This window comes from Caretta caretta, chromosome 4 (genome assembly GCF_965140235.1).
Source record: "Caretta caretta isolate rCarCar2 chromosome 4, rCarCar1.hap1, whole genome shotgun sequence".
NCBI lineage: Eukaryota > Metazoa > Chordata > Testudines > Cheloniidae > Caretta > Caretta caretta.
The window spans coordinates 68,792,885-68,810,276 of NC_134209.1; the positions used below are offsets into that span (position 1 = coordinate 68,792,885).

At 43.2% G+C, this 17,392-nt stretch overlaps 1 protein-coding gene across 2 annotated transcripts in view; it reads right to left on the reverse strand.

Moving 5' to 3' along the window:
- The window catches only part of SH3D19 (SH3 domain containing 19), a 129,482-nt gene extending 113,805 nt beyond the window's left edge, over nucleotides 1-15,677 (reverse strand). For both annotated transcript variants that reach the window (XM_048847360.2, XM_048847359.2), the window contains exon 1: nucleotides 15,130-15,677. In XM_048847360.2, coding sequence (XP_048703317.1) covers nucleotides 15,130-15,220 — 91 coding nt within the window. In that variant the 5' untranslated portion in view covers nucleotides 15,221-15,677. The remainder of the gene's footprint in view (nucleotides 1-15,129) is intronic.
- Nucleotides 15,678-17,392: the final 1,715 nt, after the last annotated feature.

A 17,392-nucleotide genomic window follows, 5' to 3' on the forward strand; every position in this document is an offset into this window, starting at 1 on the left:
AGGTATGGGCAACCTTAATTCTGGGATTTCTAACTTTCAAGTGCTTGACTTTGCAACTTAGTAACATTCTTTTAAAATTGTGTGTGTGTGTAAAATGTAATTCCTTAGGGTTTTAAAAAAGGAAAACAGTAAAAACAAATTTGACTGTAGCAACCTCCCCATCATGCATCACCACTAGGATTTGAGTTCTGAACCTCAGCTCAGGCTACAGGGCTTCTTAAGTACGTTTGCTGGTAGCAGGAAAAGGGAGAAAGAGGCTGCTGGAGCCATATGCTGGGTCTAGGGTGTGGTCAGGGGAGCCTGGGCTGTTTCTCTCCCTCTTTTTCCCCTTCAGGAGATAGACAGAGCTCCTTCCCCATGTGGTGCCCCTAGAGAATAGGGTAGGGGCCAGTGGGCTCATGTGTGGAGTCTAAAGGGGTTGTTTGTGTGGAGCCTGGCCTGGCCCTCTCTCTCCTCTTCCTGGAAAGGCTTCCTGGTCCCCGGAGTTTGCAGCATTGCTCCACTGGTCATAGTGTTGGCCCACCCTTATATTAGAATGTTCAATTAGCTGACAAGACGAGGTACAGAAAGGAAATAGTGATTTTCAAAAGTTTAAGCCAAACCTGAGCAGAATTTCATAGGCACTTCTCTTGCCACAGTGTTTTCTAACTCTCAAATTCCAAAATCCGGTGGCAAACACTGACATGTAATATATCTTTTCTGGTGCAAAGTGTTAGGCAACCTAAATATAGAGGATTTTGGTACCAACTCCTGCTATAATATACATAATATGTTGCCAGGTATGTGCCTTTGCCTATGCTGTGCACCTGCTGCAAGAACTGTGCAGGGAATTACACAATAGATGCCCCCCCCCCCCCCACATAGGTACAGAATAAGTGCTGTGTGTGCATGCATTTTATTAGTTTACTCTGGCAAAACTATTTGTGTGGACAATAATAAAGCTTTAGGAACAAAATGGTACTAGAAAGACTAAGCTGCAATGTTTAACCTTGAAATGGTGCAATATTGTAGTGTAGACAGAACTGATCTGCAGCTCTGTCATTTTTGGGGTACAGACGGAGCGCTAAACCAGAACAAGGTGCTGGGCATGAGACAGGCTCAAACTTTCATTGTTTCCTCTTTCTGTTTACACCATATGTAGAAGAACAACGAGGAGTCCAGTGGCACCTTAAAGACTAACAGATTTATTTGGAAAAAGAAAAGGAGTACTTGTGGCACCTTAGAGACTAACAAATTTATTTGACCATAAGCTTTCGTGAGCTGTAGCTTATGCTCAAATAAATTGGTTAGTCTCTAAGGTGCCACAAGTTCTCCTTTTCTTTTTGCGGATACAGACTAACACGGCTGCTTCTCTGAAACCTGTCAGATTTATTTGGGCGTAAGCTTTTGTGGGTAAAAAACCCACTTCTTCAGATGCATGGAGTGCAAATTACAGATACAGGCATAAACATACTGACATAAAGGCATAGATACAGAAATTTATCCACGAAATCTTATGCCTAGATAAATCTGTCAGTCTTTAAGGTGCCACCGGACTCCTCATTGTTTTTGTGGATACAGACTAACAAGGCTACCCCTCTGATACTTGGCATAAGTAGGTTTCAGAGTAGCAGTCTCTAAGGTACCACAAGTACTCTTTTTCTTTTGGCATAAGTAGAAGTTTATCTACATTTTTTTTTTAAAAAAGGTGGTTGTAGTTCATTGTTTCCCTCTTTGACAAGCTATAGAATATGCACTTCTCATGATAACTGGAAGATCTCTAGTGATCAGCAATCACTTGGAACTGCCTCAAGGATAAATATTCACCCAAAGAGCTTAATGCATTACTGGGCAGATGCATTCTTTTCATCTTTTCACAGCACTATATCTCCTGCCAAAGAGGAGGAAATGTGTTACTTCCAAGTTACGAAATTTAAAGACTGCTTTGTGCTTAGGAGCTTCCAATACTGCTTAGTGACTGTTAAAATTGACAGACTGGTGTCATTTTATGTTTTTGTCAATTTACGCCTGGAATTTTACAATCCCTTACAGAGTTTGAATAGGCAAAATGATTGCCTGCTTTTGTAATTGTTTACTCACTTTGGGAGCATTCCTTTTTTCAACAGGGTTAGAATAGCCAGTGATATTATGATGGTGGGCCACAAATACATCTGCTCTCACAAAGTGCTGGTCAACAGCAACTGAGCCAATTAGTTGCCCCAGAGCACACCTGACTATCAGCCTCCCAGCTGATAGACAGGAATGGGTGGGCGGGAGTTAAAAACCACTCATTAATTGGTCAAACTGGACAGTCTCTACGTAAAAGAATAAACGGACACAAATCAGATGTCAAGAATTATAACATTCAAAAACCAGTTGGAGAACACTTCAATCTCTCTGGTCACTTGATTACAGACCTAAAAGTGGCAATACTTCAACAAAAAAAACTTCAAAAACAGACTCCAGTGAGAGACTGCTGAATTGGAATTAATTTGCAAACTGGATACAATTAACTTAGGCTTGAATAGAGACTGGGAGTGGATGGGTCATTACACAAAGTAAAACTATTTCCCCATGTTTAACACACACACACACCCCCACACCCCCCCCCACACACACACACACCCTGTTCCTTAGATGTTCTTGTCAACTACTGGAAATGGCCTACCTTGATTATCACTACAAAAGGGTGTCCCCCCCCTCCCCCCCGCTCGTAAAAGCTCAGCTTACCTGATCACTCTCGTTACAGTGTGTATGGTAACACCCATTGTTTCATGTTCTCTAGCTATATAAATCTCCTCACTGTGTTTTCCACTGAATGCATCTGATGAAATAAGCTGTAGCTCATGAAAGCTTATGCTCAAATAAATTTGTTAGTCTCTAAGGTGCCACAAGTACTCCTTTTCTTTTTGCGAATACAGACTAACACGGCTGCTACTCTGAAACCTGTCATTAATTCATTAGCTCAGCTGGTACAAGAGGCACTGGAAGGAAGTATGAGAGAGAGGAAGAGAGTGAAGTATACTTGTAGCGCCAGAGCCATAAGAAGCCTCGTGTCAGGTGTTGAAGGCTCCATGTTACTGCTGGGATGAGGATGCATAGTCTGTGAAAGTGGTGGCAAAGAACACTAAAATAAACTGCATGAGGTGTTTTACCAGAAGGTGGTCTCCAATTGTGGGCTAGAAAGTAGGTAGGGGTGAGTCCACCCTGCTACAGCATCCAAATAAAATACTTCTCTCCCTCAAGGTATCACAGAAGTACATAGTAGGTAGCTATTTGAATAGCCTTTGGTCTCTTCAGTGTTTGCGAAGCAGAGTCTCAAATCACCCAGCCAGTCCAAATAAACATACCTTAACAAGGGAAGGTGTTTATATTTAAAGGTTTCAGAGTAACAGCCGTGTTAGTCTGTATTCGCAAAAAGAAAAGGAGTACTTGTAGCACCTTAGAGACTAACCAATTTATTTGAGCATGAGCTTTCGTGAGCTACAGCTCACTTCATCAGATGTATACCGTGGAAACTGCAGCAGACTTTATATACACACAGAGATCATGAAACAATACCTCCTCCCACCCCACTGTCCTGCTGGTAATAGCTTATCTAAAGTGATCATCAGGAGGGCCATTTCCAGCACAAATCCAGGTTTTCTCACCCTCCACCCCCCCACACAAATTCACTCTCATGCTCATGCTCAAATAAACTGGTTAGTCTCTAAGGTGCTACAAGTACTCCTTTTCTTTATATTTAAAGGATTTTCTAACAAGTATTGATTGTGTGTGAAGTTAGTCCATTAAGGTTTTCTAAGGTGATATGGAACTGTATTTTTCCCAACAGCCAAATGAGAACAAAAGACGCTGAGCCTTTAGGTAACAGAATGGGTTGTCATTCGTATTGTATTTTTCCTTAAGCACTCAGGATCCAGGATGCCCTGTGACCCCCCTGCCTTCCCACAACTCTTAGCAGCAGCAGAAGAAATGCTCTGTGGGATAGCTGCCCAGAGTGCTCCGCTCCGAATAGCTGCAAGGGTGAACATGCTATTGTGCAGGCAGCTGACAGTGTAAACACACAACAGTGGTTTCCCTTCAGTGCTCTCTGAGCAGCACCGTACCTGCTGGTGCTGTAACTCTGCCGGTGTAACATACTCATAGACTTGGTTATCCTGAAAACCGTTAAGGCCTCTCACACCTTATTTTAAGCCTTACTCTAAATTAGCAAAGCTTATAGGATCTAAGGATACTCTGAAAGGGATCTGGCTAGAGAGGCAGAAAAGTGAATTGTTAAATTATATTGGTCTACCCAAAAATTGCTGAGATATGAGCCAGCTGAGCTCCATCCAAAATATTAAGTTCTGTGGCCACAAACTAATATTTCAAAATAAGAAGAAACTAAAAGTGCTTCCATTTCAATATAGGGACATAGATAGCACATGATAAATTTTGAGTTTGCCTTCTTAAAACAACTAAAACCACTTTAATATTAGCACAAAAGGGCCTCCTAAAATTCAAAACAAATGTTGTACTCTGAGCAACAAAACTAATTAAGTGGCTTTTTTTTTTGCATGTTTCTCTATGTAAAAGGGAAAGAATGGATTACTTAGATTATGTGAGCATATATTTAAACGTATCACCATGTAAATATATTTTTGTTTTGTTTTTAAAAAGCATACAAATTGAAAATTTACTCAATGTTAATCTATACAAATTAATGTATGCCCCAAACTCAGTTAATAGGACACAGAGTAGAGATAGGTAAAACATTAATAACATATGCTAATAAAATTATTTGGGTTTACTTTAACCCAAAATAGAACTGCAAAAGCACACAAATTGGAAAAGACTGAACAGTTGACAGGAACCTGTGAAACCACCAATTTTCACAAAGGCAATAGTTGTGAGTGGAGCTGGTAGAAAAATCTGAAAACTTTTTTCGGTCAAAAACACTGTTTTCTTTAAATTGAACTGTTTCATGGAAATATATCTATGTCAACAAGATGGAATTGAGAGAGAGACCCTCAAAATAGCCAACAGCTTAGTGATTAGGGATCTGATTCAGACAGGGCAGGGACTTGAACCTGAGTCTTCCATACTCCAGCTGAGTGTCCTAACCAGGCTATTCTGAGGTGGTTCTCTCTCCGATGTGGAATTAAAACAAATTTTGAAATGTTTAAATTTTTCACAAATCAGAATTCTTTTCCAGTCAACCCTTGCTGAGAGTTCTTGTGGTCATTAAAGATCCTATAATAGGAGCATTAATCCCAATATGCAGGCCAAATTCCAAGTCAGCTAACAGCACTGTATACAAGCTGGATGAATAGCATGGAATGTGCCAAATCACCTGATAATCATGTTTAAAAGACACATTCTAGCCAAAGTAAGAACCTAGGGTAGAACATGGTTTTTAAACAGGTTAAAACCAACTCTAAACAAGAGTACATATCTCAAGCCTTGCCTATATACACATAAATTACAGAGGCTTAAACTAAACTAGATTAATCAAACAGGCACAAACCCCTCACGTAGGCACTCTTAAATTGTTTTACATCTGGTTTATATCAATTTTGCTTACATTGTAAAGGCAGGTGTAAGCCAGTATAAGAGCATTCAACATTCAGGGTTTGCACCCGGTTTATCTATACTGATTTAAAAAAAAAAAAAAAAACTGGTGCAACTTTAGGCCTTAGTTCTCAATGCTGTATAGACAATCACCCTACTGTCTTATCTAAGGTTTCAGAGTAACAGCCGTGTTAGTCTGTATTCGCAAAAAGAAAAGGAGTACTTGTGGCACCTTAGAGACTAACCAATTTATTTGAGCATGAGCTTTCGTGAGCTACAGCTCACTTCATCAGATGCATACCGTGGAAACTGCAGCAGACTTTATATATACACAGAGAATATGAAACAATACCTCCTCCCACCCCACTGTCCTGCTGGTAATAGCTTATGCTGGAAATGGCCCACCTGATGATCACTTTAGATAAGCTATTACCAGCAGGACAGTGGGGTGGGAGGAGGTATTGTTTCATATTCTCTGTGTATATATAAAGTCTGCTGCAGTTTCCACGGTATGCATCTGATGAAGTGAGCTGTAGCTCACGAAAGCTCATGCTCAAATAAATTGGTTAGTCTCTAAGGTGCCACAAGTACTCCTTTTCTTTTTGTCTTATCTAAAAGTGCCAGTGCTTCCTTTGACTAGACACCCACATACAAACCTACAGCAGTTTAAGTGTTTTAGTTACATCAATATAAGTTTGTATGCAGACAAGGTCACTTGTGAAAATCATCATTTATCAGCCCTGCAAGATGGGAATAGAACGGTGAGTGGCTGCTCTCTAAAAGCAGGTGGGAGTGAAGTGAGAAAACTTGATTTACAGACAGCTACCTCACTAAGCATTATTTCACTACTTTACTACACCAGCATCAATTACTTCAGACCCATTTAAAGTTTTAGTGATGATGGTAGGGGGCTGGTAACCAGAATTACTGATTAACTGACAATAGTAACATCAGTAGGTTTTAGACCTTTTCTTACCTAAGTCACACACATTATATGCCCTTTTACAGGAGCCAGGAGGAAAGAGAGGAAAATGCTCCTTTGTTTCAGCAGCCAAATGGAGTTTGAAGATGACTTCACATTATCAGCTACGTGCTAGCTGGATGGTACAAAAGATGGAGCTTCCTACCAGGTACAGAAATAGCATCTTAGTGAGAATTCCAACTTTGCCACTAGCTTGGGAGTCAGGGCAGAGACTTAGCCAGAGAACTAAAGTAAGGTGAGGACCCAGGTGAAAGCTATTAGGCATCGTCTCAATTTTCCATGCCCTATGTATGATAGGGTGTCAAGAGCAAGTAAGCATCTGGAAGAGGCAAGGTGTGTTTCACTATGTAGATATAGGTGGGTAGGAAAGAAATTGATGGGATAAGTTAGACTGTGTCTCCATTACTGAGACTATACCGGCATAGCTATATTGGTGTAGCTACACCAGCATACCCCTGTAGTGTAAATGCAGGCTACACCGATGGAAAGGGTTTTTTCTTCAGTGCAGGAACACCACCTCCCTGAATGACATTAGCTATATTGACAGAAGCATTCTTCCATTGACGTAACGGCATCTACACTAGGTTGGCATAGCTATGGGGTCAGGGAGTGGATTTTTCACACTCCTGAGCAACATAGCTATGCTGACCTAACAAACACTTAAGTATAGTCAAGCCACAAAAGAGTAGCAGTGTGAAAGAGTATTGGGGAGGAAGTGAGAGGTTAGAAATGTAGGGGAGTAGGTGGACCACACAATGGAAGGAAAGGAATAGGAGAGAAAATAACTGATGCCGAAAACAATATAGGACAAAATGTGTAACTGAGGTTGTTAGAAAGCAGTGAATGTTTTGGTTCAAATGTTGAAGCCATGGTTTGCTAAAGTTGTGGTTTTGGTGTGCGGCTATTGTGCTAGGCAGTGGCATCATATACAGACACAGTAAGAGAAAGGCACTATATGAGGAAGAGTTAAGAACCAGCTTTGTCAGCTCCCCTCACACTGAGGTCTCTCCCATGTTGGGGAAATCCCTGACAGGGGACTCATAAGTGATGCAAAGTGAGCAGATTGAGGCACAAAATCTGCTCCACTATTTCGAGAGCTTTCCGTTTTCTCACAGATAAGACTGAGGACATACACAAAACACATCAATGGGCTGCTACTTTGTCCTCAATGCAGTTAAAATACAATTTATTTATAAGAGATGCAAGAAGGTGCCTCCTACAATGGCACGTGTAGTATGTTCCAAGCTCAGATGTGAAGGTCAATGATGCACAGACAGCAAAGTCACCAAAACTGAACTATATTGGTTTTTGCTCCATTAGAAATCAAGAAAAATATTGTTAGCCAAACTGAAAAGAATAAATCATTGTGCCCAATCCTATGAGATCTCTTCACAGGAAACTCCCAGTGACGTCACTGCTCAGTACTAAGAAAAGGAGTACGAAAGCTTATGCTCAAATAAATTTGTTAGTCTCTAAGGTGCCACAAGTACTCTTTCTTTTTGCGGATACAGACTAACACGGCTGCTACTCTGAAACCTGCTCAGTACTACTGAGTTACAGGAAAAAAAGGAATATTGGATATACCAAGATACGGACTTAGCTAGTCCACAAAACACACTTCAACTAGTGCAAACAAATTAAACATTTAATATGATCTATCCTGCTGTAATACAGTCATAATCACTGATCTGGGTACCCATCCAAAATGGAAACCTAAGCAAGAACACTGTTGTCACAAGAGAAAGACTGGTAACGAACATCAACCTTACCCACTCAAGAAGTAGCAAGTCCCCAAACAGAAAGAACACTGACAGCACTTTCACTTCATTATCATATGTCTACTGCATTTATTCTCTGGTTTAGTGAAGTCTATTTATTTAAAAAAAAAACCATTTTTTTAAATATAAATTTCATAGGGCCTAATCCTGCCAAATGCTGAACACTTTCTGCAGGGTGCTGAGGGCCTCAGTGTCCACTTGATGGGTCAATTAACATTGAAGGAGCTCATAGGTTCACAGAATCAGGCCCCTAAATTTCAAGAACTGACATATCTTATTATTCTTTTACTCTTGGGAGCAAACAGATATTTTGCATAAAAATGGAAATAGAATGCAGAGCCTTCTCATATCACATTCATAATTTCTTTGAAGACAAAGCTGGTTCACTGCAAAAATTGTTGTTGCACTCAAGCCTGAGCTGGATCAACCTATCCCACACAAACATACCCCAGCAATTTCCCTAGGTTTTGTGACAAAGCTCTGTCCTTGCCTCCATGGGTCCCACGTTTCCTGGCGGATTTCACTAGCCTCAGAGGCTCACTGTGACCCTGCACCTAACCCTTCTCTCTCTAGAGACAAGGGTCACAATCTACTGAGCCATTTTCATCATAAGCCAGCGAGGGAGGTGATGAGAAGCTATCCTTCCTTGCACAGTCTCTGTTGTCTCCCAGTCTCAGTGATTAATCAGGGGGCAAAGGGGAGGGAGCCTGGGCCCACCCTCTACTCCAGGCTCCAGCCCAGGGACCCTAGTAGTATCAGCTATGGTAGCTGACCTTTTAGAAATATGACATGTACAATTCCCTGGGCTACTTCCCCCACAGCAGCCGTCACTTCCTCAAGCTCCACTTCACCCTTACCTCAGGGCCTCCTTGCTTGTGCCTGATACGGTGTGTACTGCTCAGTCTCTCCAACAGCGCAACTTCCTCCCACAGCTCCTGACATGCACGCCCACCTGTCTGGCTGGGAGGCTTTTAACTAGTTTCAGCCAGGTTGATTGGCTTCAGGTGTCCCAATCAACCTAGCCTTCTCCCTGCCTTCTGGAAAGTTCTTAATTGGCCGCAGGTGTCTTAATTGACCTGGAGCAGCTGCCATTTCACTTATCCTGGTCCTGTTGGGATCTGGGAAGTGGGCGGGCTTCTAGGTAAGCCTAAGAGGAGGATCCACAAGACCTGGACACCAAATAAATCCGGGGGACAACTAATGAAATAACAGGGACAGGAGTGTAGTCAAAGGGTCAAACGAAGGGAACCGGATGGGGACACCAAGCAGAGAACCCCGAACAGTGCCCACTGCTCCTCAAAGGCGTCAAGGGAGTCAGTGGAACTCTACCCGGATACATGAACGGACCGAGAATCGGAAATAGGCACCACAGTCACAGGAGACTCCATTGGCCAACCTCCTCACTCTGGTTTTATAGATGGCCATTTTAGCTAGGGGCAGGAGGAAGTTGACCAGGAGATCCCATGACTTTGTGGGGCCACGGATAGGGAGTTCATAAATAAGAAGGTGAGGGGAAAAGTGCAACCAAAAATGTAATAAAATATTTGTGAGGAGCCGGAATAGGGGCTGCAGCCTGGCACACTCCAGATGTGTGTGCGCCAGGGTTTCCCTCACACCGCAGAAGGGGCAGGTGTCTGGGATAGAGGTGAACCGCGCCAAGAACACGCCTGTGCTCACAGCTCCGTTGAAAACAGTTTCCAGGTTCGGAGGAGGTCCTGGTAGAAGACCGGCAGCCCGGAGAGGTCTCGCAGAAGACCTCTCGGATGGAGATAAAGGAGCTGCCAGTCATATCGGAGCCCTCGGAAGTGGTACAGGAAGGCGTACGTCAGTATGCTCCACACCGGACTACCTGCACCATAAAGGAGCCTCTGCAGGGCCTGGAGGCGGAAGACATGGACCTGAGTATGCAGAGATTTCAGGCCCTGCCCTCCCTCCTCCAGGGGTAGATGGAGAACCTCTGCAGGGACCCAGTGCAGTCCTGACCAAAAGAACTCCAGAATTGACGTCTGGAGGTTGGCCAGGAAACCCGGGGCCGGGACCAGGGTGTTGAGGGTACCAGAGCATGGACAGGACTAGAAGATTAAGCACCAGCGCTCTCCCTCGAAGGGAGAAGCACTGGAGTAGTCCTGTCCATTTCCGGAGCCGCTCTATCACCCCGCCTCTAAATTGTGCCAGTTCTCCGGCAGAGAGGGATGTATGGCAGAAAGGTAAATGCCGAGATAGAGCAGCGGACCTGCGCTTCACCAGATGGCCTGAAGGGCGGGTGGGAGGGAGCTCGCCTGCCAGCCGTCCCCGACCACCAGGCCAGAACTCTTGACCCAGTTGACCTGGGTGGAGGAGGCTGCCGAACAGATGGCCTGGCAAGCCTCCACCTGCGCCAAGTCGCCCGGGTCCTGGACCACGAGGAGCACGTCATCAGCGTACACCGACAGGACCAGCCACAGCTCCAGCTCCCACAGCACCAACCCTGTCAACCTCCTTCGGAGGAGACAGAGGAAGGGCTCGATCACCAGAGTGTACAGTTGGCCCGAGATGGGGCACCCCTGCCGTACTCCTCACCTGAAGCTGACCGGTTCGGTCAGGGTCCAGTTGAGCCTGACCAGACACTCTGTGGAGGCGTACAGCGCCCAGAGAAAACCCACAAACTGGGGTCCGAAGCCAAAAGCTTGCAGAGTGCTCAGGAGATACCCGTGATCCACCTTCACTTATCCTGGTACCAGGGATCTGTTTAGCCTGGAGCTAATATATCTGTCTCCCACTACTTTTCTATACCCATCTGGCCTTGCCCTGTCACACTGTACATTGACTAGTGAGATGGTATGCTTCTGATGCAATCTTGATTTATTCTACTGGACCCAGCTTATTGGTCTAAGCTTCCAAAGCAAGTTAGCACAGGTTTGGTGTAGTAGTGTAAAGGAAATAGGGCTGTTCTGAACTGGGTCTAGACATAAGTAGAAAGCTATGAATTTTTTCAGTAGCCTAAAATTGACCAGCTGAATTGAAGAAATTCCACTAAACTGAGTCGGAAACACTTGAAAAAAAAATCATAAAAAGAAACAGAGTAAAAAAAAAAAAAAGTATAGAAAGGCTATTGATCCATGTAGCAAAAAACTTATTTACCACATTTACTGTCAGCTACCCTGTGGGAATAAAATAATTTCCAGGAGTCCTATGACAATCTTATAAACATCAAAAGCAACTTCAATAGGACCTCTCTAATCCACACTGAAGATGACACAATACATTGCAAATTACAGACATTTGTGGTTAAGCAAGTGGGCAAACAAAGGGCAAAGTGACCACTCTCCCTACTTTGGATAAGCTATTATCAGCAGGAGAGTGAGTTTGTGTGTGTGGTTTTTGGAGGGGGGTGAGGGAGTGAGAGAACCTGGATTTGTGCAGGAAATGGCCCACTTGATTATCATACACATTGTGAAGAGAGTTGTCACTTTGGATGGGCTATTACCAGCAGGAGAGTGAGTTTGTGGGGGGGGGGGTCGTCGGAGGGTGAGAAAACCTGGATTTGTGCTGGAAATGGCCCAACTTGATGATCACTTTAGATAAGATATTACCAGCAGGACAGTGGGGTGGGAGGAGGTATTGTTTCATGGTCTCGGTGTGTATATAATGTCTTCTGCAGCTTCCACGGTATGCATCCGATGAAGTGAGCTGTAGCTCACGAAAGCTCATGCTCAAATAAATTGGTTCGTCTCTAAGGTGCCACAAGTACTCCTTTTCTTTTTGCGAATACAGACTAACACGGCTGTTACTCTGAACACTAAATGTAGTTTGAAGTATGAGATTTTGAACACATTAAATTATAGAGGCTGTCTCATGATCCTCATTCTCTATTATTGGCCAAATAGAGCTCATTGCAGGACTAGATTCTTTTCCCCTCATAGAATATTCATTTTTAGAGCTAGCCAGGAAACAGACTTTCAGGCCTGCAAAAAACTTCAAGTCTTGAGAAAAAAAATTTGTCCTGAATCAGGATGAACCTCCAAAAACTTTCACAGACCTGGAAGTTTGCAATACTTCATTTTAGAATCACCATTCTAGAATCTGTCAGAAACCTGCCTGGCTTCTGCTGAATATTCATCAAAATCAACACCTTCCAATGGAACGTGTTGATTTGACAAACCAGCATTTTCCAAAATTTCCAACTGTTCACTATCTTTTCCTGCCCTCTCAACAGTATACTTATTATAAGGCTTGCTTGGTATTTCCAAGAAGAGATTGTCCCTTTTCTCCATAACATGTAATGTGGGCAATGCAGTGTAAGAAGTATAGTTTGTCGCTTCGTTACTCTTTTAAGGCCCCATCCTGCAAACACAATGGGGAAACTCATGGAAGTACATGTCCTCACAGATCAAGTGTTTACTGGGTCAGACCCTTAGGAAGCATACCTGTGCTTTTACCTTTCATACCAGTTCTTTATTTCCATGCACACACCCCTCCCTTTCTCTTCCATTTTTATGTATTTAACTTCTTAAAATCCACACGTCTCTAGGTTCTCAACACTACTTATAAGTGAACCACACCTTATACATGCGGGACTGAGGTAGTGCTCATTCACACATCTGTATTTCCATGTATGAACTGAACTTTTATTTTATAACTGTGGCCTATGTGTATCCATCACATTTAATATTGCAGACCACATGTTGCCTGTATTGCTTTCAACAAAATGTAAAGTTTTAAATTGGTAGATACAGTATAACTCACTACCCTATTTCTCAATTTAAATAGTCCCATTGTTTGTTTCACCCTTACTTACATGATCATTTCCATCATTAGACCTTTTGCCTGTAAGTTGCAGTTATTTTTTTAATCCAAAAAAAAAATTTATATATATATATATATATATAAATTGGGAGGTGGGAGGAGAAGAAAACTTGGTATATACAGCTCAAGTGATTTTCTCAAACACGTTCAGGAGCCAAATTAGCGATCAGCATTACCCAAAAGAGCCACAGTAGTGTGAATGACAGGGAAAATATTTAGTTTTTATAGATTATTCTCACAGCTAGTAAATTAATAACTTAGTGCAAGCTGATAACTTAACTGGTTGATAACATAGTAAAAGCATCCTGATTGGTTAATAACTTAGATTTATTAATAATTAAAGTCACACAGTGTTTCAATATCATGTGCTGCAAAGAGACACAGGAGACACATTAAAGAGCCACTTGTGGCTTGAGAGCCACAGTCTGAGTATCACTGATACAAGGTATTTCTATAGCGGTGAAGTGCTCCTAGTGTAGACTTGGCCTGAATTTTCATTCACTGCAATGCATATAGTCATTTACACTAGTGCAAAGTAGGTGCAGAACACCACTAAAGCACATAGTAGCAATTTACACTCCCTTTGCACTAGTTTAAGCAACTATACAAAGTACAGGGCAACAGAGAATCCAGCCCTCTATTTTTTGTATAATCATTTTATACCTTAAAGTGAACTCTGAGATCAAATTTAGCTCCAGAATGAGAACACACACACAATTTTACAAAATCTAAGATCAACATAAATATTTTCTACTAGTTTAAAAAAAATCCAGTGGAAAGAGTTTTAAAATGTACATAATTATTCCTTCTACACAAAGAATGACTTGCTGGAGCAAGTCCTTAAAACTGACATATATAGCTAGTTTTGTCAAGTGAAAATGACTAGATAGTTTCCATTGTCTACACTGAGAGAAATGCAGAAAGTAAACAAACATAATAAAAATGTGATTTGCAAACTGGATACAATTAATTTAGGCTTGAATAAAGACTGGGAGTGGATGTGCCAAATTACACAAAGTAAAACTATTTCCCCATGTTTATTTCTCCCCCTACTGTTCCTCACACATTCTTGTCAACTGCTGGAAATGGCCCACCTTGATTATCACTACAAAAGGTTCCCCCCTGCTGGTAATAGCACACCTTACCAGATCACTCTCGTTACAGTGTGTATGGTAACACCCATTGTTTCATGTTCTCTGTGTATATAAAATCTCCCCACTGTATTTTCCACTGAATGCATCTGATGAAGTGAGTTGTAGCTCACGAAAGCTTATGCTCAAATAAATTTGTTAGTCTCTAAGGTGCCACAAGTCCTCCTTTTTTGATAAAAAAGTTATTCCCTCACATGGGTCTCCCAGTGCACCCCATCTTCTCTGGGACCGTAAGCTCTTCAGGGCAGGGGCTGTTTGTAATGTTGTGTCTGGTACAGCATTAAGCACATTGTTGACACTTAGGCCTACATCCCCAGGCTGACAGACCCCTGTGCCCCTGAGGAGTTCCATTGCACAACAGAATCCATTGCACATGCAGAATCTACGGCTTCCCACTGGCAACGCAATGTGGGGTTTGCCTGTTGGGGTGGCGATCCTTAGGGCATTTTAAGTATTAATCAATACAATTTATATTTAACCATCCAATTTAGGCAAACAGCACTCTGAGAGTTAAACTGTTGGAAGCTGGACCCTGCACCTTTCCTTTGAATATTAATGCCTTTGATTCATCAAGGAGATAAGCATTCAGTTGAGCCTATTAAGCGAACAACACAGTTAAGTGACTGTACCTTGCCCTGACTCCCCTTCCTGCTCTCCTCCCACCCTTTAAAAAATCCTCCATTTCCAGGTAGGATTTTAAACAAAAATGTAAGGAAAAATCCCATTTGTTAAGTAACGGTCAATCACAGATTAACACATTTCTACTTAATCTGAAGCCCCGCTTGTTATTAGCGAACACAGCCCCACCCGCGGGCACCCGCTAGTGAGACTGGTACGTGGACTGAACGGAACTCCGGGGCTTAATGGCTTTGTCCCCGCATTCAGCTGAAAGCCTCCTGCTTACCTGCTGCCGAGGTCAGGTGACCCCTTCTGCGCCTTCTGCCGAGCTCCCTCAGCTCCCCTTCTTCGTCTTCCAGCCTCCAGGCTTCAGCCATCAGCGAGGAGGGGGCATTCAGAAAGCGGCACCCCCCTGCCCAAGCGCCGAGAGCGCGCGATCGGGGGCTCTTTGTATCGCTCAGTGAGGGAGCAGCGAACGCCCCACCGCTGGGGCCGGCCCCGGGGCAGAGCAGCCCTTCCGAGCCGCCCCACTCTGCACCTGCGCCTCTCCTCCGCCCCGGCAACTTCCTGCAAATCTCTCTCCGCCGCCCTCTTCTCTGAAGTTTAAGCCCAGGCGTGGAGGATCCCCTTTGGGCCTTTTCCTCTCCTCCCTTCCCCAGCAAGGCTCAGCCGGACGCAGGTTGGGAGGAGAGAGAGAGAGAGAGAGAGAGAGGCGCACCCACACCACACCACACCACCAGGTTGGGGAGGGAAGGGAAAGCCAAGGGAAAATGAAAGAAGGTGGCGTTTGCTTTTCCTGCCCATTCACAATATTCCGGTGTCAACAGGAAACTCCGCTGCTGCCTGACACTAAAACAAAAGGAGGAGGGGGAGGTACCTGGAGCAGAAAGCAGCAATCAGGGCTGCAGCTGCAAGGGAGGGGGCGAGCTTCAGCTGGGGAAGAAGATGAACTTGCACTTACAAGGCTAAAGTAGCTGAAAACTTTTATTTAGGGAGAGGGACGTGATTTTTTTTTTCTCTTGTGGATCCACGTATCTCCAGGGCTGTCTCAAGCTGGTAGCATTTTGAAGGAGGGAGAGTTCTAAACAGTGCAGCATTGAGTGGGATTTTAAAGGTCCCTTCAAGAATGCAGCACATTCTTCCTCACCCAGCAGGAAAGGCCTTTAAAAACTGCTTTAAATAATCCAAAACAAGAGCCTCTGTTCAAATGAGGCTTGGCTGATTTATGACTCCAGTCCCATTGTTGAAGCATTGTTGAAATTGCGAGCTGAGTTATACCCAGTACAATCCCACTGAGCAGTATGTGGCAACCAGGGGTGTAAATCAGGGCAGAAAAGAAGAGACTGGTGCCTGGGTATAGAGCAGCCCACCTGTTTTAAAGGGTTAACTGCCTTTATACTTTTATTTGCTATGACGAGCACTACAGCTCCAAAAAACACTTGCACTTTGTGGTTAAGGTGAATTAAGTAGTAAAGGTTCTCACTGTGAGAAGTTAAAACCTACTCTTCTTATTAGCACATGCGCAATATGCCTCAAGTGGCACATGACCAGGATTCATCTCTGAATTTCGTCTGCTGGCTGCAAAAAAGGGTGGTGGTGCTTAGGTACCAATATGAAAGGCACCTTAGAAATATCCAAGTTATAGAGTCTTTGGTTTCACATTGTTATTATAGGCAGAACAAGTAGTGCTGCCTATAATTAAGGTTGCCTGACACAGGATGGATGGTGCTCTGGGGATAAACCAGGGTTACGTAGTGAAGGAGTCTAGATCAGGGGTAGGCAACCTATGGCATGCGTGCCAAAGGCGGCACATGAGCTGATTTTCAGTGGCACTCACACTGCCCGGGGTCTGGCCACCGGTCCGGGGGGCTCTGCATTTTAATTTAATTTTAAATGAAGCTTCTTAAACCTTTTTAAAACCTTATTTACGTACAACAATAGTTTAGTTATATATTATAGACTTATAGAAAGAAACCTTCGAAAAACGTTAAAATGTATTACTGGCACATGAAACCTTAAATTAGAGTGAATAAATGAAGACTCAGCACACCACTTCTGACAGGTTTCAGAGTAACAACCGTGTTAGTCTGTATTCGCAAAAAGAAAAGGAGTACTTGTGGCACCTTAGAGACTAACCAATTTATTTGAGCATGAGCTTTCGTGAGCTACAGAGCTGTAGCTCACGAAAGCTCATGCTCAAATAAATTGGTTAGTCTCTAAGGTGCCACAAGTACTCCTTTTCTTTTCACTTCTGACAGGTTGCTGGCCCCGGTCTAGATCTATAGGATCCCTGCCTCCTTCGTTACAGACATTGGTAGGTGTGTAGTGAATAAGGCAAGGAGCTGCAGAGAAAGAAAGGATGGTCTTGTGGTTTAGGCAGTTTAATGCCCCCCAAATAACTAGACTCTCTCCCAGCCTTTTCCATAGAGTTCCTGTATGATGCTTGGGAATTAATTAAAATCAAACTTTTCATATTTTGTAAAGGGACCACTCAGTGCACAAGATGCACACTACTTTCAGTAATGCAAGCTGAGAAGAACATGCTGCTT